The 26,970-nt window shown below is 33.3% G+C and overlaps 1 protein-coding gene across 3 annotated transcripts; it reads left to right on the top strand.

Moving 5' to 3' along the window:
- Positions 1 to 1,999: 1,999 nt before the first annotated feature.
- LOC110092189 (translation initiation factor eIF-2B subunit gamma) lies at positions 2,000 to 25,111 on the top strand. Of its 3 annotated transcripts, none has more exons than XM_020816620.2 (14): positions 2,001 to 2,220; positions 2,317 to 2,412; positions 2,497 to 2,574; positions 5,153 to 5,233; positions 5,304 to 5,523; positions 5,599 to 5,657; positions 12,840 to 12,889; positions 12,969 to 13,056; positions 13,124 to 13,315; positions 13,764 to 13,856; positions 16,069 to 16,173; positions 16,302 to 16,418; positions 22,714 to 22,796; positions 24,721 to 25,111. In XM_020816620.2, exons 1-13 carry the CDS (start codon positions 2,155 to 2,157, stop codon positions 22,777 to 22,779), a joined length of 1,311 nt encoding a protein of 436 aa, XP_020672279.1. In that variant the 5' UTR covers positions 2,001 to 2,154; the 3' UTR covers positions 22,780 to 22,796; positions 24,721 to 25,111. The 3 variants fall into 3 exon arrangements, 2 of the variants coding, with proteins under 2 accessions (XP_020672279.1, XP_020672278.1); XM_020816619.2 differs by having other exon boundaries at positions 2,002 to 2,220; positions 22,714 to 22,792; XR_003700805.1 differs by lacking the exon at positions 24,721 to 25,111 and having other exon boundaries at positions 2,000 to 2,220; positions 16,097 to 16,173; positions 22,714 to 22,737.
- Positions 25,112 to 26,970: the final 1,859 nt, after the last annotated feature.

Below are 26,970 nucleotides of genomic sequence, written 5' to 3'. Positions count from 1 at the left end.
ACCTATAAGAAGAATTGTTAATCCTCTAACTGATTTTAAAAGATCCAATGTACCTTAAACTGAGCTTGCTAATTCTCCCAAATATACTAACACTTTTTATATGGCTAACTTTAACATAAACAAAGTCTCCAATCTAAAATTCTACCAATTTGTATTGCTGATCGTAATACTTTTTATGCCTATCATGTGAAAGATTTCAATTTTTCTATGATCAAATATATCTTTATTATAGTGTCATCCACAAAGGCTGGCCCTATCACTATATGTCTCCCATCTCTAATAAAGTCAAAGGAGGCATGTACTTCCTATCATACAGAACTTTATAAGAAGTCATATGTATGCTGGGTTGATAACTATTTGTGAAACCCCTTAAGTAAAAGAAGCTAAACTCTTAAACATCGAGACACCATTTTGTGTAATGGTTGAAATTTTACAGAGAAACTTCATAGTTAAGCATGCTCATCTCAAAGAAATTCTGGGATATGTGACCTATCGGAAACTTACACCAATAGGATAAAAGTGTGAAGCTCTTAGGCCAAAGCGGATAATATATCGATAGTTAAAGTGTGGGCTGCTACACTAGTATTATAAGCAAACTCTATCAGTGAGATGTGATCTTCCCAACTATCCTAAAAATATAGAACACAGTCTCAAAATATCCTCTAGTACTTGAATAGTTATTTTGGACTGTTTTTCTGTGTGCGAATAAAATGTCTTACTAAAGTGCAACTTTGTATCCAGCCCCTACTAAATGCCTCTCCTGTAAACCTTGCTTGTATCCAATCCCTACTTTATATCGAGACGGATTGTGATTTTAACTTGTAATAACTCCTGAAATAATTATTGATTGTTCAAAGTCAAAATTTTTTTTTATAAAAAATTAAGGGTTTCACAATAGCAGTTGGCAAATCATTTATTTCTTCATACCACCTAAAATAATCACAATCATCTTCAGATATGTTCCGGGGACATCTATGGAATTTTCTTTCACGACTACTAGCTTTGCAGAAGGTATACATTGTACATTACAAATTGCAACGACAATACAATTGATTATTTAGGTTTCTCATTAATACCGTCTCACTGCACGTTAACTTTAGAACTTGAGAAGCAATAGATAGACACATTCAAAAATAAGAATGCAAATTTTATTATAGATATCTCATAACCAAAACAATCATTTAAAGCAATAAAAAAGATATAGATCTTTAGAACTATTATACCAATCTTAAATAGTTCACTCATGTAAGAACCTCTAATGAAACAGCAAATCAATCCAAACTTAAATTAAAAAAAAACTTAAATTAGAAGTAACAACAAACATATGTTTACTGATCTATTTAGAAATTTAATAAGCAAAACATTCATCCATAGGTATACCATAAACTACAGAGCAAGCATTCTACTTGTTGGAAAGATTGGAAGAGAGTCGAGAGACAAGATAGACACAATGAGAGTTAGGACATTCTCGAGATTACAGATCAGGTGTAGGGCATTCGTGAGATTATGTTGTAGGTTGGCTAAGCATTTGATGGATTTAACTAAATAAGCGCGATAAAGGGGAGATATATCATTACATTCGCGACGAGCTCTGGTCGAGACTTTCGATCTGATAACAACAAATAAATGAAAAAGACGGAAAAAAATAACACGATAAAAGGGGAGATATATCTTTACCTTTGCGGCAAGCTCCGATCTGATAGCAACGGAGAAATGAAGGAGAAGAAAAACAAACTTTCTTGAGCGAAGAAGATGCGAGGGGGTCTGGCTGATAGGGGTTTTGACGATATTAACAGGGATAATTTAGTTGAAATGAATTATATTTGGGTAATAGATAATTAAATACTTAAATCATATTTTTTAGATGTTATGTACGTAATATTTTAATAATTATTCTATTACTTAAATTATATTTAAATACTTTTAACCATTTTTTTATATCATTTAACCCGAATCAATCCTAATAAAAACTTTTAAGCTTGAACTTGAACCTCTCCTCCCGATTTTAAAACATTGCGATTTAACGTGGAAATCTCGTTTAGCTTCTTCGTTGTTTTGACTCAGCGACTCGCTCTAATTCAGAACCCTCTTCACGCACGGACGCCGGAAGAACACTGCTCCGAGATCCTAACTGCCGTTAGTTCGTCGGAAACGATGGATTTTCAGGTCGTCGTCATGGCCGGAGGTTATTCGAAGAACCTGGTTCCTCTCGTTTCCCAGGCACACTTTTTTCATCCCCTCTTTTTCGTTTCTCATTCATTTCGATTTCGATTTCCATCGTCTCTTACTCGCACTCGCCTTTCACTCGCGATGCAGGAGATGCCAAAGCCATTGCTACCCGTGGCCAACCGCCCCGTCCTCTCTTACGTCCTTGAGCTCCTTGAAGCTAGCAACCTCAAGGATCTAATTGTAGTACGTTTATGGCTCTTAAGCTTGGAAAGCTAGGTTTGGAAAGCTAGGTTTTTGGTTAATTTATTATTTTTCCAAGATGCTCAGGTTGTTGAGGGAGAAGATGTTGCTCTTCGTGTTGGTGGATGGATCTCCGGTGCCTATGTTGACCGTCTTCACGTGGAGGTATGTTTTCGGGTGACATTTTATAAATTCTTTTCGTGAATGGGTTGGTTGGGTTATTATACCGTGATCCATCTTCTTTGCTGGAGTTCTAGAGTGTGATTCTTGTGCATGGAGTAGTTAACTGAATTTGGCTGATAGTTTTGGACTGATGGAGCTGCATTCATTTAAATATAAAATTAACATAATTCTTCTTTTAGTGTTGTAGCGGTGGTTTGTACTGGTATTTAAAGGCCGTTAAAGATTTGTATATTTGTGTATTTTTGGAAGTTAAGGAAGTTTGTGGTGAAGCCTGTGACATATGACATTGGTGTTAGTTACAAGTTCACAATTTTGAAGGTACAATGATTAGGAAAAAGAGGTTGCATCCAAGATGTCAATACCAAATTCAATAACACATTTTTAGTTAGGGGTTGCTTGTATTTTACACCGAGTAAGCTGGCAGGTTTGACATACTTCGAGAAAAACAGTTTAACAATTGCTTTGTCCTCTATTTTATATCCATGATTATTAAATAATTAGATTTAGGTTAATAGTGACAACCATTTAATATTTGCAGCATATAGTTGACTTATGAGTTAGCTTGTTGTGCTAAGTAACTAATTTATTTCATAGTTCGATTTTAATCTCTTATGTTTAATTTTTGCAAACCTTTTTTCCTCTTCAATTCTAATAAATTCTTCTTCTACCTTTTGAAAAAGTATATTTATTTTTTCGTGAAATACATCAATAAAACCTAGGTAATGATGCAATATTTTTTTTTTAATAATTTTCTCTCAAACTTTTTTTTTTAAATTCTTATAGTCATAAGTTGGTACCTGGCTTGAACGCTTGTGTTGTGATGTCCTCCCCTCCCTTCTTCTCTCTATCCATTCCCTGTCTCTATGTTTATATGCATATGTGAGTCATTTGATCTTGCATATGTGCGTAGGAACATTTGTGCAAGTGCATTCATGCATGCACATGTTCTAATAGTCACTATTTATATTAAATACGCAAAAATATGTTTCCCTCTTACTTGGTGTCCTCTTATTTTAACATGTTTTCTACAAGTTGTGGATTGTGTTTCAAGATCCTTTTTGTAACTTGCATTGCAAGTTAAAAGAAGATTTAAATGGTGTATCTCTATTTAATTTCACTGAGAAAAGTATAGTTTTGGCCTTTTCACAGTGATTCATAAATTCTTGACTTCATTGTCACTTTTCACATTTAGATTTGTTAAAAGATAGCATCATCATCACCATTATCATTCCTCTTATATGATCTTCTTAATTTATCTTTACTAATTTTTTTATACCCCCATCTTGACATACTTATTTATACTGCACTAAACTTAGATATTAATATTGACTTAGATATTAATATTGACTGACACTTGGATTCAGATAACGTTGCATGCCGAATTCTGATTTTATCATGTTTATGTTTTATACTTTTTGAAAGCCTCTTATCTAATAAACTGAGGTACTTATCCATTTTAATCAACCAACCTTTATTTTAGATGTTATATCCTCACATGCATCTCTATTCTTCTATTTAATAGATCCAATATGAAAACATGTTACACCTAGGGTAGCTTTTTCTTATAATAATTTTAATTGGTAATTGTTAATTTTCATCCACTAAAAATACATATCTTAAATATTTCTCAATGATTCTAATTTTTCATTGATTTGGTGAATGTCTCACCTATTAGAATTATCATTTGCCAAAAAGAAAACCATGTACTTTACTTCGTTAATAGTTATTAGAACTTATTGCATGATATGTTTGACTTCTGATTTATTTTCAGTCTGCTTTGATATGGAAGAGTGGAACAAGTTTAGTATATACCAGTTAACAATAGAACTATGCTGAACATGAGTGAATGGTGTTTTTTATTTTGCCCTCAGAATGTATCTATAAATTGGGATTGAGGAACATTATATACTCTTATATTATGCCTATATACGCCATTTTGGCTTTGATGGAATTCTGTAGCATTGGTTATGATTATCAGGTAAGATTATCTTTCTAAGCCTATAAGAACAATGTTTTTTTAATTGTCTTATGCTGAATTCAGATGGTTATTTTGTTATAGCTATCAGATTTATGTTATCTTTATATAAATTCTATGGGCTATATCATTAATGATTGTGCATTATTATTTCAGCTTTTCTTTATAAAGCACTAGTAATCTTGCCTCCAATAAAGTTGACTGTGATTATAATTCATTGCCTTCATTGAAATCAAGTGGAACCATGCAGTCTGGTTATCTAATAACCAATTGCCTCATGCTTAAAGTTAGGATCAATCTCGCAAAAATTTATAAAGCTTTGATTGTTACTCTTTTCCATTTTTAATAGTTTTCTTCAGAAAATAGGCACTGTGCATGACGATTACCTGTAGAGTATTCAATTTAGTTAATTGCATTTAGTAAATGGGGGTTTTACAGAAATTTTGGATGTTATTATTTAAGTTATATTATTTGAAAACATCTTTAAGCATCCTTAAAGTTTTCACAACTATGTATACGAATTCTTTTTATTTGCTTTTTCCACTGCTTTCACAACCTTTTGATATTCCATTGTAATTTTTTTAGGTAGCCGCAGTTCCTGAGGAAGTTGGTACTGCTGGTGCATTGCGTGCTGTTGCTCACCATCTCACTGCAAAGGATATTTTGGTATTTCTTCATCCTCCAAAGAACCTAAGGTTTATTTTATTTTTGTCATGAACCGTTCTGCACCTTGTAGGTTGTCAGCGGGGATCTCGTTTCTGATGTGCCTCCTGGGGCTGTGGCAGCAACACACAGACGGCTTGATGCTGCAGTGACCGCACTGCTTTGTATTACTCCTGTTAGTGGACCCTCTGAAAGTGTATCATCTGTAGGAAAGGACAAGGGAAGGAAGCTTCCCCGCGCCAATATTGTCGGGCTGGACCATACACGACAATACTTATTACATGTGGCAGCAGGTTTGCGCATTCAAAATGTTGTTCCATTGTGTTTAAAGTGATACCATGCTTATCAAATTTCTCAAAAATCTAAAGGTGCTGAGGTTGGCAAAGATATTAAAATTCAGAAGAGTATACTTCGGGCTAATGATCAGGTAAGTACAAGGATTAAATCTTTAGCAAGGCATCTCTGCTAATTTTTCTTCCCCCCTTCTCAAATTAAGATGTTACCATTCTATATACCTAATTTGGCCGCTAAATACCTGTTTGGTGTCATGTTTTCGATGTGCAGTATTCTAAGCTATTTAGTTCTTCATTTAGTTGGTATAAAATTGTAATACGATAAGTTACTGAGATTGTCAATAACATATACTTAACATTTCTAATATATTTAGTTTGCTCCAATCACTAGGACTCTCCTTTATTTGTTAATTTATCTGAGCAATTTTTGGTTATTATCTGTTTTTTTTTTTTTTTGTTTATTATCTGTTTGCGATCAAATGGTAAAGCAATATTGAACATATACTTATAAAGATTATGATTAAGAGTTCCAATTCTATGGTCGTCATAAGAATTCAAAGTGCTTTTATGGAGCATTTGAATGGTCTCTTTTTGGAGTGTCTGGTGTAGGATGATTTAGGCTAAGGTTCCTAATGAAAGAATGATGCAATACATGTATATCAAACTAGGGAACTTAGGATTCACAAATCAAAAATCACTAATTGATGTAGCATTGGATTTAAGTATTCCAAGAGCTAATCTTGCTGTAGAAAGAGGCATTTATGTCTTAGGAATCTTAGAGGTGAAACTGGTAGGGTGTTGGAATGTTGGTGAAGAGATTAGGGTTAGTCAAGCATGAGATACTCCTTGAACCCGAGATCATGCAGGGTGAATTTGAAAAGTTAGGGTTTGCAAATGATGGGTTCCTGATATTAAACCCTCTTGGAAATGGATTTGGTAAGTGTCCAAATGTGATATGGAGCGTTTGGGAATTTTCTAAGGGGTCTAAGGTGTTGAATTGGCCAACTTTTGATATGTCATTGTTTCTTTGAAATTTAACAAAAAAAAAACATAGATGGATTTCTTTATATAAGATGAAGGGAGACGTAGGAGAAGCAAATACAAAAGTTTATTTGAGAACTTCAGAAGAAAAATTGTACGAATTTAAGTTCTTACGAAACGAGATGCCTCGCGGCCATCAAGCCCAAAAGAAGTGAAAAGTGTGATAAATATTTGTATAATGCATTCCAAATCTTTGATAATTTTTGTTGCAACAAAATAACATTTATAGAAACATTTCCTATATGTTTTTCATTTGAAATTCAAATTCCCTCAAGGATTGGGGTGGTTTCTTGTTTCAAGGATGTATTTGGCCGGTTGGAGTGACAATGACATGACCACTCCGTTGTTTCATGGATAGTGTGGTTATTTGGTTTCATAGATTGTTGAAATTGACTTAAACTACTGATTGGACATCCCTTTATGCTTGAGGAAAGTTAGAAGGCCCCCTTTAATTATTTCTCATAATTAAGGCCAAATAATGAAACTGTGGCCAACCACACCCAGGGGTGCCTAATCTTGTAATTTTAACCTTGTTTTATTTTACCGTGTGATCATTTCATGCAACCTTCTGTAGTAAGACTTATGACTTATTCTTATAACCATTATATGACTTATATCATAAAGCAAACTATACAAATAACTAAGCCAATGAATTAAACCAATACAACAGTGATTGTCCTGATACATCAGCTAACTCATAACAATAGAATTACATCACAACCACTATCAACGTGATATAAATAGACATTAAAATTTGAGAACATCCTAATAATTTTATATGGAGGAAACCATCCATCCAATAGTGTGAAATTCAAAGTTTTTAAGGTTTATCTATTTCAAGAGGCCACCTTGGTCCTACACTAATTTTGCAAAATTTACCTTTTTTATAGGCGCAGATCATAAATATGAGAATTAGAAAAAAAATGATAATGCAATGTTTGAATAAATCAGAAAAAAACAAGAAGAAATGTTGGTATAACAAGACATTTTGAAGAAATTAGGCCAAGAAAAGAATTCACCAAATTGGGAAATTTAGAACTTTTGTTGGTATAAGGAGATGGCTTATATCGGAACTAGATTGTTGCACATGAAGAATTCACACATCTAACTTGCACACATAAGCTAAAAAATTGAAAAAAAAATTTAATTGTGTCAAATTACATTTCTTCAACCATCTATTTATTGACTAATCAATCCTTTGTTACTAGATATGGTTGACGCAATATCGGCTCAATCTAATTCCAGATAATCATATAGTTCAAATTTTATGTAAAATCTAAAGCAATAGGAATTAAATCAGTTGCATAAAACGTTTTCTTGTGAAGTTAAACCTAGAACTTCAAAATCCCATAATTTGAATTGGCCTACACGTGAATCAATATTTGTAAAGACCCATGAAATAGAATTCTACGAGTATTAATATGAAATAGTGGCATAACCTTTTGATTTTTATAAACAAAAAAGTCGTGCAGGAGAAGCAACCAACACTATTATTATCCAGAATGGGATACCTGCTAAATTCCTGCACAATCTGCTCGGCTTTAGAAATTTTGATTAAGCTTTGATATTGTCTATAGATCTTTAAACTGAAGGATATCCAAGAACCAAGCCAACCACACCTCATTTTACAAAGCCATATTAACCAATCTAATACTTGGAAGCAACAAATGCAACCCTTCATCAAGGCCATCATCACATGCATGTTCCAAACTATTCAATTATTAAACAACATAAAAAAACTAGATAATAAAAAGAAATAAACTTTGCATAAATCATGGCTTGATATGATACTTCAGATGAGAATAAACATACAAATTTTCATCAAATCTACCCAACATGGACAATTCAACACTAAATTTAGCATTGGTTACTCATCATGCAAATCAATACATAAATTTTATGTTTTATGCTAACGGTCCATGAGCTATCACAAATAGGTTTATCCTGCTAGAGAATGAAATAGCTTTGAAATCAGTCATCAATAATAGATATAATTTCGTAATCTATGATAGTATTTGGAACAAGCTTTATATAAGTATCTAGTAGAGTTTTGGATGCTCATTCATATTGAGGATATGCCACATCTAATATATTGTGCATTCCTTGTTTGTAGATTAGGTTGCATGCAGCCTTATTGTGCACACTATTTATTTATTTATATTTCTTCTTCTTTTTGGTATATTATTTGGATGCAAACACTCTTTTGTTGAATCACTCATTGTTGATTTGATTTCTTCTTCTTCTTTTATTTAATTTATTCCATCTCCACTTTTTTGTAAATATATACAAGAGCTATTACTTTTGCTCAAAACATAAAGGTTGTTTGACTAAGTATTTTTCTATTTCAGTTGGATTACATCTAAGATTAGTTTTAAGCTCATATCTTTTTTATTTTAGTCAGAGATGTTCTTAATAGGCATTTGCAAGAGGATGTACCTTGGTGTATGCTTTTTGCTCACAATATTCTTCTTGTTGATGAAACTAGAGAGGGAGTTGATGAAAAACTTTAATTATGGAGTTCAATCTTAGAGTCTAAAGGTTTTTGTTTGAGTTGATCTAATACTGAATACATGAAGTGTAATTTTAGTAGTAATAGATCTTGTGGTGGGATTGTGAAATGATCAAGTCATTAAAAAGAGTGCACGTTTTAGATATCTCAGATCTATTATTCAAAGCGATGGTGAAATAAATAGAGATATTGTTAGTAGAATTCAAGTTGGATTGTTGAAGTGTAAGAATGCATCGGGCCTATTGTATTATAGAAAAGTACCCCATAAACTTAAGGTAAAATTTTATAAGATAATGGTGAAACCTGCAATGCTTATGGCACATAAAAGAGAAACATAAATTTAAGTTAAGTGTTGCAGAGATGAGGACACTCAAGTGGATGAGTGGCTTTACTCTTATAGATAAAATTTGAAATGAGTATATGATGAGGGCATCAGATCCCGACACGTGTACCTCATAAGATTTGATTCCTGGATTTACATCATATTACATCAGTATATACATGAAAAGGTTAGAGTAGTTTCAGTGGCAGATAATATTGTAGAAGATAGCCTTAGATGGTTTGGTCACATAAAACATCCGCCTTCTGATGACTTTGTTAGGAGAGTAGATGTATTAGATTTGACCTATGTTAAGAAAAGTAGAGGTATATTTGAATAGACTTGAATAGAAAGTATTAAATTTTACTTTTAAAAAAAAAATAGATTTAAATGAGAATTTGACTCTTAATAGAACACAATGGAGGAAAAAAAATTCATATAGTTGACCCCGTGCGGTGGGATAAAGGCTTGTTGTTGTTGTTATCATCATCATCTCAACTTTTGTCTACTTTTCTTGCTTTATTTCTTCTTAGTTTGCTATTCACTGCAATCAGCAGCTCTTCAACAATTGGTGATCTAGATCGAGCAATGGTGTCATGGGATTGCAAGGAGCAAATAGTCTCATCTCTTGTAGTTCTATTTATTGAGCTTCATTCTTTGAATTCCATCATTTGCACCTTTATTAGATTGTCAGTTGTCTTTGCCGATGATTGCCGTTTGTAGTCTGCTTGTTAAATTAATGAATTTGAATGCATCACATGGACAATTTCTGGAGTTTCAATTGATATTTTTTTATTATTTGTTACTTTTTAATCTCGGTATTCTCTAGGGTGTATTTTGTATCATGCATTTGATCTCAATGTGCCATGCATTATATTGCTAACTATGACATCACAATGTAAACTTTAACTGATTTCATCTTGGTGAAGAGGAGTTACATGATTTGGCTAAATTACTGGTGAAGAGGAGTTACATGATTTGGCTAAATTACATTTAACACAATAGGTAGCTCTAATAAATAAACATATCACACCACCATGTAGATTTTAACTTCATTGTCTCGGGGAGCCAAGAGAATAGTGAGAAGACCATGGACTTTCGTAATGATGCAAAATGCCATTCTTGTAATGGTATTTTTATGGGAAGTAAGTTTCCTTGCTCTTCTTAAGATTGTAATTATATTACCTTGAAAGAATGACAAGTGAGAGAGCGTAAGGTGTCAGAACTTGGCCTGAGAGCTTAGAGTATCATATTGAGAACAAATGGTGGGATGAGAATTTTGTTCTTGAACATTCTCACATCATTATAGAACAAAATATTTCAATTAGAGAAGAGCCAACTAAACTCATAAATTTTATTTATGAACTTTTCAGATATTATACACTTTCAGTTCATAATACATTTTTACATAAATACTGGCGCAAAATTATTACATTTAAAATTTTAGATTAACTAAGATCGAAGGCTATCCTTCTATATGCACGAAACTCTCTTTATGAATTTAGGCTAACAGGGATTTTTCTGAAAAATAGTTATCAACTAAATGATAGGTTAAAGAACTCGTTACGGTGGTCACTCTCTAAATTATATTCTATTAAAAGCTCACTATCTTATAACCTTTTTCAAACCTAAGTCTGGAGGGTAGGTAAGTTTTTCTATTTTTATTTATGTGCACGTATACGGTGCATCTCTAGTCAATATGGGAGTGAACTTTATTGTTGAAAATGGACATGCAATTACTCATATATAATATACTCATTTTTATTATTCTTGTCATGTACTTATTTTAATTATATAATTTGCCTAACATATCATGAAGTAGTTTTTTTAGATTCAACTATGAAAAGTACTTTGTGATGGTTCAATATGAGGATTTCATAAATGAAAGAGTGATAAGATTTCATAAATGAAAGAGTGATAATCACTTAAGGCATTTTGTAATAATAGTCTAGTATAGATGAAAATATTCTTAATACATATTAGAAATTATAAAATCAATGCGTTTGATTTAGATGAAGCAAAACTAATTACTACAAAATAGAAAATATAATTACCCGCCTTTACTTAGAAAATTAGTTTCTCCCTTTAAAGTTCTCCCATAGTGGCACCTATATCAATAAATAAATTTTTAATTAAGCCCTTTTTAAAATGTACGAAGCTCTTTCCTTGTTATAATTCCCACCATGTTACTTCTGTGTTGCATTTATTTGCAATTGTTCTTTATTTTTCTCAAGTTTAATGCTTAAATTTAATGCAATGTTGTCAATAAATTAAACATAAATTATTAGCTTTAGTTATTTTGAAATATATTTATTTCTCCCTGTTCTTTTTTGTATATTTTTTTAATAGAATTTTGGTTTCTTCTCCGCCCTCCCTTTTTTTTTCTTTTCAGCCTTTGCTTCACTTGCACTTTTGTAAGGAAGTTAGGCATTTCTTTTTAAAATGGATTATAATCTCAAGACATCTTAATTAGCTCGAGAACTTTGGTCCGAGTCTATGAACTCTGAATATAAGTAGCTATAATTTTCCTTTGATATGTATTAGTTATTTAATTTTCATTAAGTGTCAACATCATTAGTCTTATCAAAGCTAACTTTGGGGCAATTTTATGAATTATCATTTTTCATTCATGTATGTTGAGTATTGTATGAAATGTTTTGCATTTTTTTTTTAGCTTAACTTATATTCAGGTCACTTTGAGTCTATCCCTTTTTGTTCCTAGGCCTTCAACATTGATTTTATCAACCCATCTAAGAAGTTTATTGTGTAAATGCTGTACTTATCCTAACCAACCATGGGAAATTTCCACCACATTGTCTTTAATAGATGTTCTTATGGTTTCTCTTATATAATCATTTCTCAATCTATCCTTTCTAATTTTGTCATCCATTTGTCTTTATAATCTATCCTTCCTGGAACTTGCTTGTCGATGTCTTTTTATACTCACACACCAATCCATATAACATAAGTCAACCTAATTAGAATCTTATAAAATTTATTGTTAAATCTAAGATATTATCTTCTATCATCGTTCAATCTGCCCATTCTTTTGTGTAATAGATTTAAGATATTTATGCCCATCAGACTTGAATATCATTTTCGCAATGATATACAGTCTTTTTCACATATTTATCTGGGAATAAATTTTTCGATTCATGTATGAAAAGAAGATCCAAATAAACTATGAAGTTAGGATTAAATTGTTAGTTCAATTTTTGGTTTGAAAGGCCTGTTGGACATGCCTTGTAATTTATTCGTCATGCTGACCTTGCTCAGCTGTGTATTTTAAAATGTTTTGGTTGTGTTAGCTTTATTCCCAAGTTTTGTTTTTACTATGTTCTGATTCTTTATTTTTCTAAGTACACGGTCTTTTCCGATTAAGTAATAAGATGATGCACTTCTTTTATGGATATTTGAGGACTATTTAGTTATATTTTGGCAATGCAGATGGAAATTCGAGCTGATCTCATGGACGCACATATGTACGCATTCCAAAGGTTCAAAACCTTTCCATGAGGATCTAACTTATTATTTCTAATTTGCCATTATTTGGTAGTGACACTTTGGTATATGCAGGACAATTCTTCAGGAGGTTTTGGATCAAAAGGAAATGTTCCATAGCATTAAACATGATGTTTTCCCCTATCTTGTTAGGACACAACTGGTATTATAAACATATCAAATTTGCATTATACTTTATTTTGTATATTTTTAACTTATTCTCAATTCAGAGGTCAGAAATTTCGGATAAAGGGGCGCCAAAAAATGGATTGAATGGTGTAGATTATACCCTGAACGGTTCGGAACCCGCATCTGAAATTTTGACCAACAGAACGCATAAGTGCTGTGCTTATATTGCCAACAAAAGCAAGTATTGTTCCCGCTTGAATTCTGTTCAAGCTTTCTGTGATATTAATCGTGATGTAAGAACTACATCTATTTCATGTTTTTTTTAGGAACTTTGAAGTAGAGAATTAGTGTACTTGCATTTATGTGTTTACAAGTTTGTGAATGCATGTTAGAATGGATCTACTAACTTGTGGAATGGTGGGCCGGAGTGTTTTACAGCCCTAAGATTACTTCAAATTTTGTTGCCATTTACTTTTCCCATTAGGTACTCAAGTTTCTTTTACTGATGTGTTTTTGTACTAGGGGATATTGCGCCTTGTTAAACAAGAAGATATGTTCTCATATACTAAATTGCTGTGCTTATAGATGGCATGTCGCATTACCAGTTAATTGGACCATATTGAATTGAATATGCTTGTTTATGTGTCATTGGCGTGTGGCGTGCATATTTTGTACTTGTTTATATCATTATCCAATTCTTCCTTAGACCCTTAACATTTACCGATCATTTTCTAAATGCAGGTGGTAGGGGAGGCGGGTCACCTTTCTGGGTATTCTTTCTCAGCACAGAACAACATTGTTCATCCTTCTGCAGAACTCGGATCCAAAACTACTGTAAGCATTCTCTAGCTTTTTTTCTCTTGTAGTTGCTATGTCAACTGTTTATTCTTTCTCTTTTTTAAACCTATAAGATCCCAAGTTTGGGCCATGCCATTACTACACTTCCATCATTATGCCATTTTTAAAAGTAAATCTTTCATCTTTATCAGATACTATTACCTTTGGAATGCCATGTAAGCGAATGATTTTCTTTTACATACAATCTTGCTAGTTTCTTGACTAAATCTGTTTGCTTGGTAGGAAAAAAGTGAGCAGTTTTAGTCAATCTGTCGATTATTACCCATATGCAATTATGACTTTTTAGATATGGGTAATCCCATGACAAGGCACATTGTAATTTCTTCTCATTTTCATTTTGGGATGGGTAATGACTGCAATAGTCCACTTTGCCTTTGTTCAACTTTTACGATTTGACAAACTTGACATTTGGCCACATATTTCTTTTACTTCTTTCATGCCTGACCACCAAACTGCTTTCTGTATATCTTTATATATTTTCTTACTTCATAGTTGAAAGGAATATCTTGAGTGATGTACTTCATGAAAAACCTCTCACCTCAAATCCATACCACTGGGTACCCATAGACGTAGCTTATTCCTAATTGTACCTTCTTTATCCATAGTGATTTCTTGCCTATTTCCTGAATGTACTTGCTCCACTAGTTTTTGGTATTAATTGCTAGCCTTTTGAGCTTTCTTGATCCTATTTAATAGGGGTTTTACACCGCAACTTGATTAATTACGCTAGGATTTTCTAATTGCAAGGCTTCAAATTTTTAATCAATTCAAACTCTTAGAGTAATCATCCAATTTACCATACTTGGGATTTCCAACTTAATGTATCAGCTATTACATTTGCTTTTTTGGGCAATAGTAAATATTAAGGTTATAATCTTTAGTAAGTTAAGTCATTTTTTGCCTCAAATTTAGCTCTTTTTGTATAAAGATGTACTTTAAACTATGATGATTAGTAAATAATTCACATTTAACCTTATATAAATAATGTCTTCAAAATTTTAAAGCAAAAAGCATAGCTGCCAAATCTAGATCATGGGTTGGGTAGTTTCTCTCATATGACTTAGTTGCCTTGTCACCTTTCCATTTTGCACCAAACCTTTGATGATGCATTACTATAAATTTGAAATTCTTCTATTCTGGAAGGGTATAGTTAACACTTATGCAGTTAGACGCTTCTATAATTCTTGGAAACTGTTATCGCATTCCTCTGTTCATTCAAACTTAACCTCCTTCTTTCAGTGGACTTATCAATGGCTTAGCCATTTGTGAACATCCTTTAACAAATCTCAGATAATACCCAACCAAACCCAAAAAATTACGAACTTCCATTACATTCTTTGGTGTCGACCATTCTAATATTGCTTTTACCTTATCAAGATTCACTAATATTCCTTCTCCCTTGATTATATGTCCTAAAAATTATATACTATTTAACCAGAATTTATATTTTGAGAATAATTAAAAACTAAACAAACCACAATCTTATGTGTTTTCACGTTTCTTTTAGCCAAGTGGAGACAATCTTTTGTGTTTTCACGTTTCTTTTAGCTTACTAATTTGTCTTTCTAGATGTCAAGACTTAAAGCGTTTTGGCATTGGCAAATTGGGTTCACTGGTAGATTTGAGATAACAAAATCCTAGGATCTTAATCGGATTTATCTTTGTTGCCACAATCATTCCCTATATAAACTAAATATACGCCTAACAACGAGCTTATGTGACCTTAATTGAGAGTACTATCTCTTGATCAAAATACGTAATTAATTATGGGAATTTATGCCTATAAATGGTCTCAACGTTGGATATAAATCAACCTTGGGGAACCCTGGTCAATAAAATCATTTCGCCTTGAAAAAATTACTTGAGGTTCTCTCGCATGCATGAAGCTGCTTGAGAGGCTGCTAGAGAGGGTTGCTTTTTACATACATTCATAAGAAATTATTCTTTATGGTGGATTCATCATGAAGCATTTCAAATGTTTACTTAAACATTATTATTTTTTTATTTTTTAAAAATTCTTATTTGAAAAAATTATTTACCTTGACATATACCATATTTTCATTTATTTGCTTTTTTTGCAGTATATCTCTTCGGAAATATTATTTTATTTTATTATTTTGTCTTCATTATCTTTTATTTTATTTTATTTTTATTATCAATGGTTTTGGAATTGTTTATGATGAGTAAGGTTGGACCACAATGCATGCTTGATGAAGGTTCAAAGCTGGGTGACAAATGTAGTGTTAAACGATCTGTTATTGGCAGACACTGCAGAATTGGTTCTAATGTGAAGGTAGAGTAAGATTGAAAATTACTCATTCTGAAACAAATTTTACCTTTGCTAAACATTGATCGTAATATATATCTGCTGTCTATCTTGTCAAATCGGGATGACTTTGTGACATGAAATTCGATTTGCAGATCTTCAACTCTGTTGTAATGAATCATGTCACCATTGAAGATGGTTGCTTTATTCAAGGTTCTGTTATTTGCAATAATGCACAACTGCAAGAGCGCGTTGTTTTGAAGGATTGTCAGGTAACCTTTCCTTGTTACATTTAGATTCACAATGTATTGTTTGCGTGTTGGCTGATTGGTGAAACTTTATTTCCACTTAGTTTACTAGTATTCAAATCTAACTAGCATTTTACAGTTGCTCCTTTTCACTAGGATGATTGAGAAATATAACTTAAAAATTGTAATACTAGTAGATCATTGTACCAATGTTAATCATATACTCGGCGATAATATAACTATAGTGAATTGTACATATGTAGAGTCTACCTTAGATGTGGTATGGTAGATTAAGATTAAGTTGTGCTTTGCCTTGGGTTAGAACATTCTCTGGATGACAATTCACCTATTGCTTATAGCTCATCCACCTATTGGTTATAGCTTTAGCGAGCCCATGTTTTTCTAACAATTTTAGCTAATATTTGCTTTAAATGTCCATAATTGAAACATTAATTTCATAGAACTGTCTCATAGAAGTATATGGTGCTATTTATAATGATGTGTCAATTTGAAACTTCATAGTTGTGAACCAACCTATCTACATATATTTAAAATATACTCTCACTATAAGCTTTAACCATATCTACTTTTTATCAACTCTATGAATGTTTTTATAGTGGATGAAAAAGTGGAGGGTTGCATGTAACAACCCAACCTCTTAATGAAATTCCTACTATTACACCAATAGGCGTCCCAATGTTTAGGAGTTTAACTTATTTTTACTTAAGGGGTTTTACAATCTTCTCCACTTAAGTAATTGATGTCCTCATCAGTATTTTTATTCTAGAATCATCAACCAAGCAAATAGGATGCTAGAGGTGACCTCTACAAGTTCAAGTAGTGACTCCGTGGTGGGGAAGATTGTATGTAAAAAGTCTGAACTTGTAGGTGGGCTACCACGTAGCACTTTATCCTATACAGGGTTCAAGAGGGTGCTCACATGACGTAGCACTTTATCTTGTATGACATTTAGTTCTCATCTTCCGGCTGGTGTATTCTTTGATACCTTTTGTAACTACGCTAACTCTTAATGAAATTTCCACCATCATACCAAAAGGCGCCTCGATGTTTAAGAGTTTTATTTCTTTTTACTTAAGGGGTTCACATTGCATTAGGTAGTCGACAACCAATTTAAAATTTGTCAAATAATTATGACATGAATTCTTTAATAAGAGTTTTTGATTTATAAAGAAGTTACTCTAAGAAATTAGAATTAGGATAAGAACTTGGAGTATAGGTTCTCTTGCATGCAAATTAATGAAATTAATATTGTTGTGTCCTAGAATATTCGCGGCGGTGAAGAAATATAAAGTTTAACGTCTTAGCTTTGTACGAAAATCCAGCACACATACAGATAAAATAGAGATGGTACATCATTTATAAGAGATTAAAACCCATGAAAAGGGAAAAAACCACAGGGTCTGGCTCAGTTTGAATGAATCTACTAGTATTTGCAGTTGATTACAAATGAGGCCCTTCCTTGAGGGGAAGGCCTTGGATTGATGTAACAAATATGCATCATTACATGGTGGGAGTAGGAAGAATTATTGTTGACGCGTTCTGGTCGGAAGGATCATAGTCGGTGGGCGACTGAGGTCGGAAAGACCATGTAAAATTATAATAATTATTAAAAATTAGGATTTAAATTAATAGATGATATATCATCAAAATTTGATCCTTTTGGAGTTATTTGAAACCTCAAAGCCCAAGAACAAGTTATTCTGCAATTTCAAATCGTGTCAAAAATTCCCCAAAAGTTATAACATATATTTTCGAACTCTACAAGCTTCGTCATCCAAAAATAGGGGGGTAATTGATATATCATCAAAAAAATTATCTTAATCGAGAATCTTAAGGCAAAATCAAGTTAGAAACTTCAAAAATTAAATCAGAGATCATCTAAACTCCGATTTCAGCAAACTTATAGTCGAGCTGAACATCTCGAAAGTATGAACCCAACGACAGCAAATTTGACTCAATCCGAGCCCAAATGAGTCCAAATCAAGGACCCAAAGCACATTTGGAAGGTGCAATCTACAATTTGGATTACGAAATGGTTTCCAAACATGACATGCTTATAGCCGAATCGAGCGGCTCGATGTGACGAATCCAACAAGCCCAAGATCATCAAATTTTGATATCATTAAGACATTCAAATGTCCAGTAAACGTTCCATGATCAAGGGATTCAACATCGGTTGTCCATTCAAACCACTCCTAATTTACTCTTGATCTTCTTTCCATTTACTGGTCATGTCACTCTCAGAAAATTATAAATAGACCCCTCATTTCTCATGGAAGGGAGAGAGGAAGAAGGAGCCCAAGGAAGAAGAGAAGGAAGGGTTCTCTTGTCACCAGACTCCTCCTCGACCACCTCCCGGCGACCGATCGGTGCCAGATTTCTGCCATTCGTCACATTTCTACCCAACGCTAGATTTCCGCCCATCGTCAGATTTCTACCCAATACCGAACCTCCTCCCCTCGTCGGATTTCTACCCAACGTCGGACATTTGCCCGTCGCCAGACTATTCCCCGTACCGAACTTTCGTCGAACTTCTACCCGACGTCGAACTTCGGCCCGTCATCGGACCTTCATATGGTTCGACTTGTATGTTCAATTGCATGAAATTGTTCATACTATGTTTCTTATTGTCCCATATGTGATTTCAATTGATTAACATTTTGATTTAGGTTCAAACTTGGTTCTTGTTCAATAACATTTTGTCAAATTTGATTTGAGTTCAATCTTATATTCATGTCATGTTCAATTAGTGTCCAAATTAAGTTCAAGTTATTTGAATTTAGTTCGAGTTCGATGTGCAAGTTCACTTGAGTTCAAATCAGATTCCTTGCATCGTTCTTTTGAGTCCAAAATATATTCCATATGTTCGATTAAGTCCCTTTTTTTCAAGTCTTGCCTTGATTCACCGAAAATTTCGGCAGCCTCCCGGTGTTTCCCCCGTTTAGGGGAAACTACAATAGTCATAGCCTGACTGCCACGTCAAGAAAGACGTGTACGGTCGGTGTCGGGGGACACCGTAGCCATAGTATTCAATCCTAGCACGTCAAGAAAGGTGTGTATAGGTCTTCAGGGGTACCTGTTTGAAAACACAGTTGTTTCTTCGACAGCACACGTACGGTTACTTATGCTTTTGCCCCATCATGCTAAGAAAAGTGCGCACATGGCTCGCTTGCCTTATCGTAAGCGTCGCACCGAGTTTCCTCCTACCACGCTAAAAAAGCGTGCATAGGGTGTCTCTCAGCGTGCCGAAAATGCCGAAAACAAGACTTTAGGAGATTACCCGCCTTGTCCTAAGCATCGCAACGAGCTTCCTCCCACCATGCTAAGAAAAGCGTGCATATGTGGTTGCTCGCCGCACTACAAGCGTCGAGGACGGGTTTTCGGGTTTAGAAGATTATGCCTGCGTGGGACGATGGCGATGTTGACGGAGTTGGCATGAAGATCAAGGCCAAGAAAGCATTTTCTCTTTTTCATTTTCTTTTTCTTTTAATTAATTATAACATATATTTAAGTATAATTAATTATGATTAATAATAATTATTTACCATTAAAAATAATTAATTATAATTAACATATGACTAATTAATAATTAATTATAATTAAAATAATTAATCATAAATAAATTTAATTAAATATGATTAATTTATAATTAGTAACAATTATGCATAATTAGAAATAGTTAATTATAATTAATTTACTTATAATTAATTTATAATTAATAATAATAAATTATAATTAAAAATAATTAATTATAATTAAATCTAATTAATTATGATTAATTTAAATAAGATTTTAACATGATTTTAATAGGATTTATGTAGTTTTGAGCATGATTTGAGCAAATTCCTGTTTAAACAGCAGGATGCAATGAACTGTTAAATCTGATAGCAGTTGAATCCTCTGTCTCCCTCTTTTTTACTGTAAATCCAAATGGGATTTACAAACAAGATTTAGGGAATGTTAATTCCCACAACAAATTAAAGCCTCCATTTCTCGCATTTTAGCCCAATAGATTTGTAGGATTTGGTCGAATAAGCATGTGAAAGGGAGGGAGTTACCTTCACAGTGAGCGAGCTCCCGTCTCTGTTGAGGCTTCTGATTCAAAAGAAGGGGTCGGTTAGGGCTTGGTCGGAGCATGGAATGGAGATCTGGACAGAGGGAATAGGGGTTTCACGGGGTTTGGTAATTAGTTAGTATAGGCGGAGAGGTCGGTCTCTCTCTCCCTCTATCTTTAGGTCGGAGAAATCAGGAGGCCAGGCGAAGCTAGGGCAGAGGGGTCTACCGTGGGAGATGGAGGAATGAGCCTGGAGAGGTCAACAATGAGGAGGAGAGATTGGGTGTAGGCAATTAGAGAGGAGGAAGAGTGGGGATCGGGATAGGTGTTGTAGGCGGAAGGCAGTGATGGAAAGAGATGTTGTGTGGAAGATTTTCTTGTTCGTCTGGGTTGTTCGTGGATCGAAGGGAAGAGGCGGAGTCCAGGTGTGGAAGTTTTTGCTGTAGAGGGACGATCGTTTGAGCGTGGGGAAGGAGGAACCGAACGAACTGAGCTTCGTTTGTGTGTGAGACAAAGACCTTGTCCAAGCACGCGTGAGAAGGCAATAGTCAATGTCATTTGCAGAGGAATGGGTTATGTAGACATGGCAGGATTTGCGCATGATTTCGGGCAGGTATTATATATGTATATATATGATGCACCGACACGCGCCCGACGCTCTGACGCGTGTCAGACACGTCGAAAATGTGTCCGATTAAAAAAATATTAAAAATAAATTGGACACGCGTGTCCGATATGTGTCTTAAATATTTTATGAATTTTTTTAAATATAATTTCTTGTATTTAAATTTTTTACTTATTTAAAATATAAAAACTAAATATCTTATTTCATATCCACAACATCAAATCAATCGACCACACTTAATACCTCTTTCATCGAATATTCTAATTTTCAGTTCTCTTTGGCAGTGAAGGTATTTTCGTCTTCTCTCGATTACTGATAAACAACATTGACGTACGATACTCTATATATATATATATATATATATATATATTGGCTGTATAACATATTGGCTATATAACAGAGGTCAACACCCGCGAGGGGAGGGGACGTCGGTAGGCTGTTGAAATCGCTTGGAATATTGCAAGAAATATATTTTGGAGCCATTGGAGAGAAATTTTGAGATATTTAAATCTATTTTTTTAATATAATTAATTCATTTTAAAATACTCATTTAATTAATTGATTAACTTCAGACCAAAATTACATAATTTAAATTGGAGGAAGAAGACTAGGGCATGCGACAAAGATTTTTACGAAAATTCTGGAGAGGAAGTGATGTGTGGTTTTGTGTTTTTTGTTTTTCCTATTATATAAGTGACAAGACGCGTGAAGTGGATGATGTGGAGATGAGGTAGGGAATAGGATGCTAGATGGGCATAATGGGACATGGGTAGTGGAACCATGAGTGATAGATATCAAGCAACAGGATTATGGATGAGAGAAATTATATATGCACACACATATTAGAGCAAATTCTTCTTCATCTTTTTTATTATGTATTAACTCCTCTGTCTCATATTTTTCATGTGCGCACATCGGCAATTTACTTGTGAGACCGCGCCTTATGTGTCCTGATTTTGTGCTTAGTGCTTCATGCGCTCTGTTGGATTTTCGTGATCTTTCTCATGCGGTTATTTTGATAATGTGGGGGGTCATTTCTAGGCAATGCCGACATTGGACCGCTTCGACACGGTCCATTTCACAAAACAAGTGACAAATTATTAATTTTGGTTGCAGCCGAAGTATCTTGGACTAGATTTGCTCAACGTCGTATACGGTGTCTATCATTTTCAGTATGCTCTATTGAATCAGTTACATCGGTGATTTCGATGTCCCAAATACATTGGCACACTATGTTCTACTAAATAAATAATGTTTCAAGTGGTTCTAATTATGATTTAAGCATCTTGAATTCTTCTGATGTGAAGCTGCATTTGTTTTCCATTTTTGCTGTCGTGTTCAACCGTTTTTTGTGCTGTGTAGTTTATATTGATGTCAACACAAACAACCCATTTCTTTATCTGGTTTGATCACATTCCTTTATATAGCTATTATTTAACGTTCTACTTGAATATAAATTTTTTCGATCTTACATTTTAAGTTTTACTACCAAAATTTTAGCTTGCTAAATGTCGCATCAAGTATGGCTTAAAAGGTCAAACTTGATTTGGTTTATTCTTAATTCTTATGAAAGTTTTATCTTATTTTATTCTTAATTCTTATCTTATGTTTTCTACCAGGTTGGAGCAGGATACGTTTTGACGGTTGGAAGTGAATATAAATCTGAACCTTTGTCAAAGAAATAAAACTTCAGCCTTTGTGAGTATGTATTAGTTTTTATTTTTATTTTGCATTGTTACTGAAATTAGAAATGTTTAGCGCATGCTGCATAGGATTGAAATTGATTGAGGAAAGCAAAAGTGAGGTATATTTAAACATGAATTCTTTAATCATTTAAGTAAACTTTCCAAAGTTATTGTGCTTAAGCCTACCTAGTCATACTTCTTACAAATGTGCTGATTTTTTCTTACTTTTAATCCTATAAGGGTTGATAACTTTAGTTTTCTGATTAGTAAATCTTGTTATTAACGAATTTTTTGGCTTCTATATTACTTATTTCATTCATCTTCTTCTCTTGGTGATGTGTGTGGTTGACTCTTTACGGGCATCTGGATTTGCTTCAATAAGCTTGTCTTTCCAAATGAATTGTTTTCTACTCCTTCGATCACATTTTTTTTAGGAATTGGCTGCTCCGTTAGGAGATTTCACTTTTTAGGAAACAAAAATTCTTGCGGTCCGGTATAATATTTTTAGAACAGGTCGTAGCATACTGGTTTCTTCTTCAATGCCATTAACAAGAGGATCTAATACAGTAATGGAACAATAAAAAAAGATATGCATGTATCTATAAAGAGGATGAATTGTTAACAAGGTGTATATTTCTGGGTTTTCACTCTGAATTTTCCGGAACTGGGAATATCTATTTAATTACTTTTAGCTATGAAGGCTTCGCTCTTCCTTGAGGAAGTATTTTCATATCTGAATCAGTTTTCTCTTAGCCTTTATCTTTAATATCTTATATAAATGCCCTATCTACTAGACCGGGGAGGGATATTTTATGAAGTGGAGCATATGAGAACAAGAACAAACAAAAAAGGGTTTCTTCAGTAACATGGAAAAAGGTTGTAGAAAGTGGCGGGTACCCTTAAAATTGCAAATCTGGAAGAAATGAATATGATTTTGATTGTCATGTTAAGCTTGAAAATCTTTAAAAACGTTGGAGATATTCCCTTTGGAAAGTTTAATGTCTTCCGATTTGGAACATCTGTGGAAATGTCAGGAATGGTAGATTTGGCTAAATAATGCACCCCTTAGCTCTCTTTTACCTCACCTTTGGAGTATTCATGGCTATTGGAAGATGAGCTGTCTTTTAAAATAGAATTCCTTCTAGAACATTAGGAGTTGTTGGTAACTGGAACATCCCAGAAGTCTTCTACATTCTGATAAGGAAGCTTAATTGGATCAAGTTATCATGAGTGAACGCTTAACTATGAAGAATAATTTACCATAGATTGCTTCGTTAGTGCTCTAATTGCCCCTTTTACTGTCTTTTTGCGAAAGATTTTTAATCCATCATAAGGAAAACTTAATTTATTTTTTCTTGTATAGGGCAAAACAACAGTCTTTCTGTTAAGCTTCTTTTATTATCATGTCACTGTTACTTATGATTCACTTGGTTGCTTGTAGATGGAAACTATATTTCAGAAATTGATAATTTAAGTTTTTTCTTTTCTGAGTATCACATTGAAATCCTTATTTCTAAATTCAAGCAAGCAAATGAGTTATTCCAGTTCATTTGATTGCTTGCAGTTAGGAAATTTGTTTTGATTTTTTTGTTTTAAGTTAGAAATCAACACTACAAATCCATCAAATTTTCTTTATAAGTTTATTCTATCAAAAGAATAAAATATCAAATCATTATTTCGAAAACATATATTTTTTATCTACATGCAACAAATGAACCCTTCATATAGATAGTTTGAAATCTTACTTACTGAGGCTTCGTTTGGCACAACTTACTTATTACTGTTTAAAGCAGTTTTCTAGTTCAAAATTTAAAATTTTTGTACAAAAAAGCCGCTTTAAGAAGCAGTAAGAAAGCCGTTCCAAACGAAACCTGAATCTCAGCAAAAATTCTTGGAGATCAGTTCTGATGAAATTAATTCCATGTGCCAAATTATGCACAGGTGTACATAATATGAAAGAGCAGAAGATATGCCAGGTTCCTATTCAGAGCATGAAACAAGCAAAGGAAGCAGTAGTTATGCAGCCATTGGTAGTCTCCGAAGCCTTGTTGCATCTGTGTCTTCTGCTGCGAAAAAAAATTTGTTCCTTTCAGTTCTTAATGATCCTTAGGTGTTGATTACGATGGAAAAATAATCCCAAATGTCTTGCTTTGGCTCTATGGCCTCAAGTTTTGATCGTTTCTGCGGGGAACTATCCTTGCCCAGAAAAAGAGTGAACAATAACTTGGTAAAAATTCTCTTTTTTAATGGTATTTTTTAGATTGTTTTCTATGATCGTGAACTAATAGCGACAATAAATCTTTTGCATCTATTCAATCTTTAGTTCCAACTATTTTGCACATCCTCTCTTGCTTTTGCAATTATATTTTACATATTCTCCTTGTTTAATTATTTATTTTAAAGATTTTTTGTTGGTTTTTTAGTTAAGATTCAGATGCTGCATATAAAATTTTCTTTTATTTTTTAAATAATGAAATTAAATGTTACACGAGCTTTTTGAAGGAAGAAATTGCAAACATGCAACAAAAGATAAATAATCATGGTCTCTTTCTTGCTAACAGAAAGAAAAAATAATAATTCAAATCTGGTAATTCAGGTCACTAAATTAAGGATCAATATGCATGGAAGAGGCTATTGAAAAATGAAAAATTTCAAATTAATGAAGAAGGTTGATGATATTTTTGAAAAAAATATATATGTAAATTTAAATTATTCGCAGAAAGTTTTTCAACAAGAATGGATCAGCCAATTTATTTTCACCTATATGTAAATGGATCTACTTTGGTTGTGAACTTGTGATATCAAATGAAGTGGCATAATCATGAAAATTTATTAGGTGCGGAGTGAGCACCGTCCGCACAAGTATTGGGTACCTAGCGTTATTCAGTGGTACCCAGCGGTACCGAGTGCGGGTACCCCCTTATGTGTGAGGTTGAAATCATTATTTATAAGGAAGAAAGTAATTGATCAATTTTTCAAAAGCCAAGAATCCTTGACTAGCAATCCCTGATACTTTTGAATGTTTTTGCAAGAGACTTGTCTTTGGACATCACAATTAAACTTGCATAAACAAGATAAGTATTCCAATAAAATACTTGAAAGATTTTCCAATTTTTTTGTGAAGTATTTGCATATTTGTTAGTGCTTCCACAAAATGTTTTGGCGATTGATGATAAAAGAGTAAGTAAAAAAAAAAATTAAAATTCTAAATAAGATTTCATATTAGATAAAACTTTGGTTTGAGCAATTTTTTCTAAACCAAACAATCTTTTCACATAAAAAATTTCATGGATAAAGATAATGATATGTAAAAAAAAAAAAAAAAAAAATTCTAATTTGGTCATAAAAATTGGTTGAAGGCAGAAGCATTAAGAATTTGGCCACAAAAATTAGAAAAAAAAAAAACCTCCCAAAAATCGAATAGGCATAAATTTGCGGCGAAAAAGATACTAATAAAGAACATTCGGGGAGAATAGGCAATGCAAAAGTCTAAAGGAAACATCAAATTAAAAGTAGAAAAAGCTTCTCAAAATCGATCAAGATCTATAAAAATAGATTGTCATTTTGGTTGTTGACATTTGTTATTAATCCTCCTTTTCTCAATCTCTCTACCATAATTGACATTGACACAATGTTGCCTTGGTCTCCATCTCACTCTCACCCAATGCCATATTTTACAAAAACCAACCTCTTTTCAAAAGAAAATAAAAACTTCAAAGTAGATGACCTCCTAAACTCATTTCATAACTATATTCTAATAAGACAATCAACTTATTTTTAGAAAAAGCATGGAGTTTCTAATTAGGGATTTCAAATCTTAATCAATTGGTCGAAGTTGAGTTTTTTTCATAATTTTTAATTTCAATTGAAAAAATAATTGATCGGGATGTCCAAGGGTCAGGGTTCACATAATGAATAGTGATACCAATGTATGACACCCTCAACTTGCCTCATATTGCCTTGAAGGCATCATTTTGAAATATATAAATTTAATTGGGCCTAATGACATTCCTCTCCAAGGCAAGATATATGAATATGGTGGCCAAGCTTCAAAACTATCTAGTTAAGTTTAACCCCACCATCGGCCGCTCATTATCGTCATCGATCACCACCGTCCTTCCATCAACCACTGACGATCACTGTCTTTGGAGTTATACTACCTTCATCATTTGCACTTATTTAACTTTCATC

Source organism: Dendrobium catenatum, unplaced genomic scaffold, assembly GCF_001605985.2.
Source record: "Dendrobium catenatum unplaced genomic scaffold, ASM160598v2 fragScaff_scaffold_621, whole genome shotgun sequence".
Lineage (NCBI taxonomy): Eukaryota > Viridiplantae > Streptophyta > Magnoliopsida > Asparagales > Orchidaceae > Dendrobium > Dendrobium catenatum.
This window is presented reverse-complemented; position numbering and strand designations above follow the sequence as displayed.

Bases quoted from the DNA above. Each gene is read 5' to 3' on its own strand.
- LOC110092189 (XM_020816620.2), top strand. From the start codon at position 2,155: ATGGATTTTCAGGTCGTCGTCATGGCCGGAGGTTATTCGAAGAACCTG. The intron at 16,174-16,301 runs GTAGAGTAAGAT...TTCGATTTGCAG, and splicing joins GAATTGGTTCTAATGTGAAG to ATCTTCAACTCTGTTGTAAT. The intron at 16,419-22,713 runs GTAACCTTTCCT...GTTTTCTACCAG, and splicing joins TTGTTTTGAAGGATTGTCAG to GTTGGAGCAGGATACGTTTT.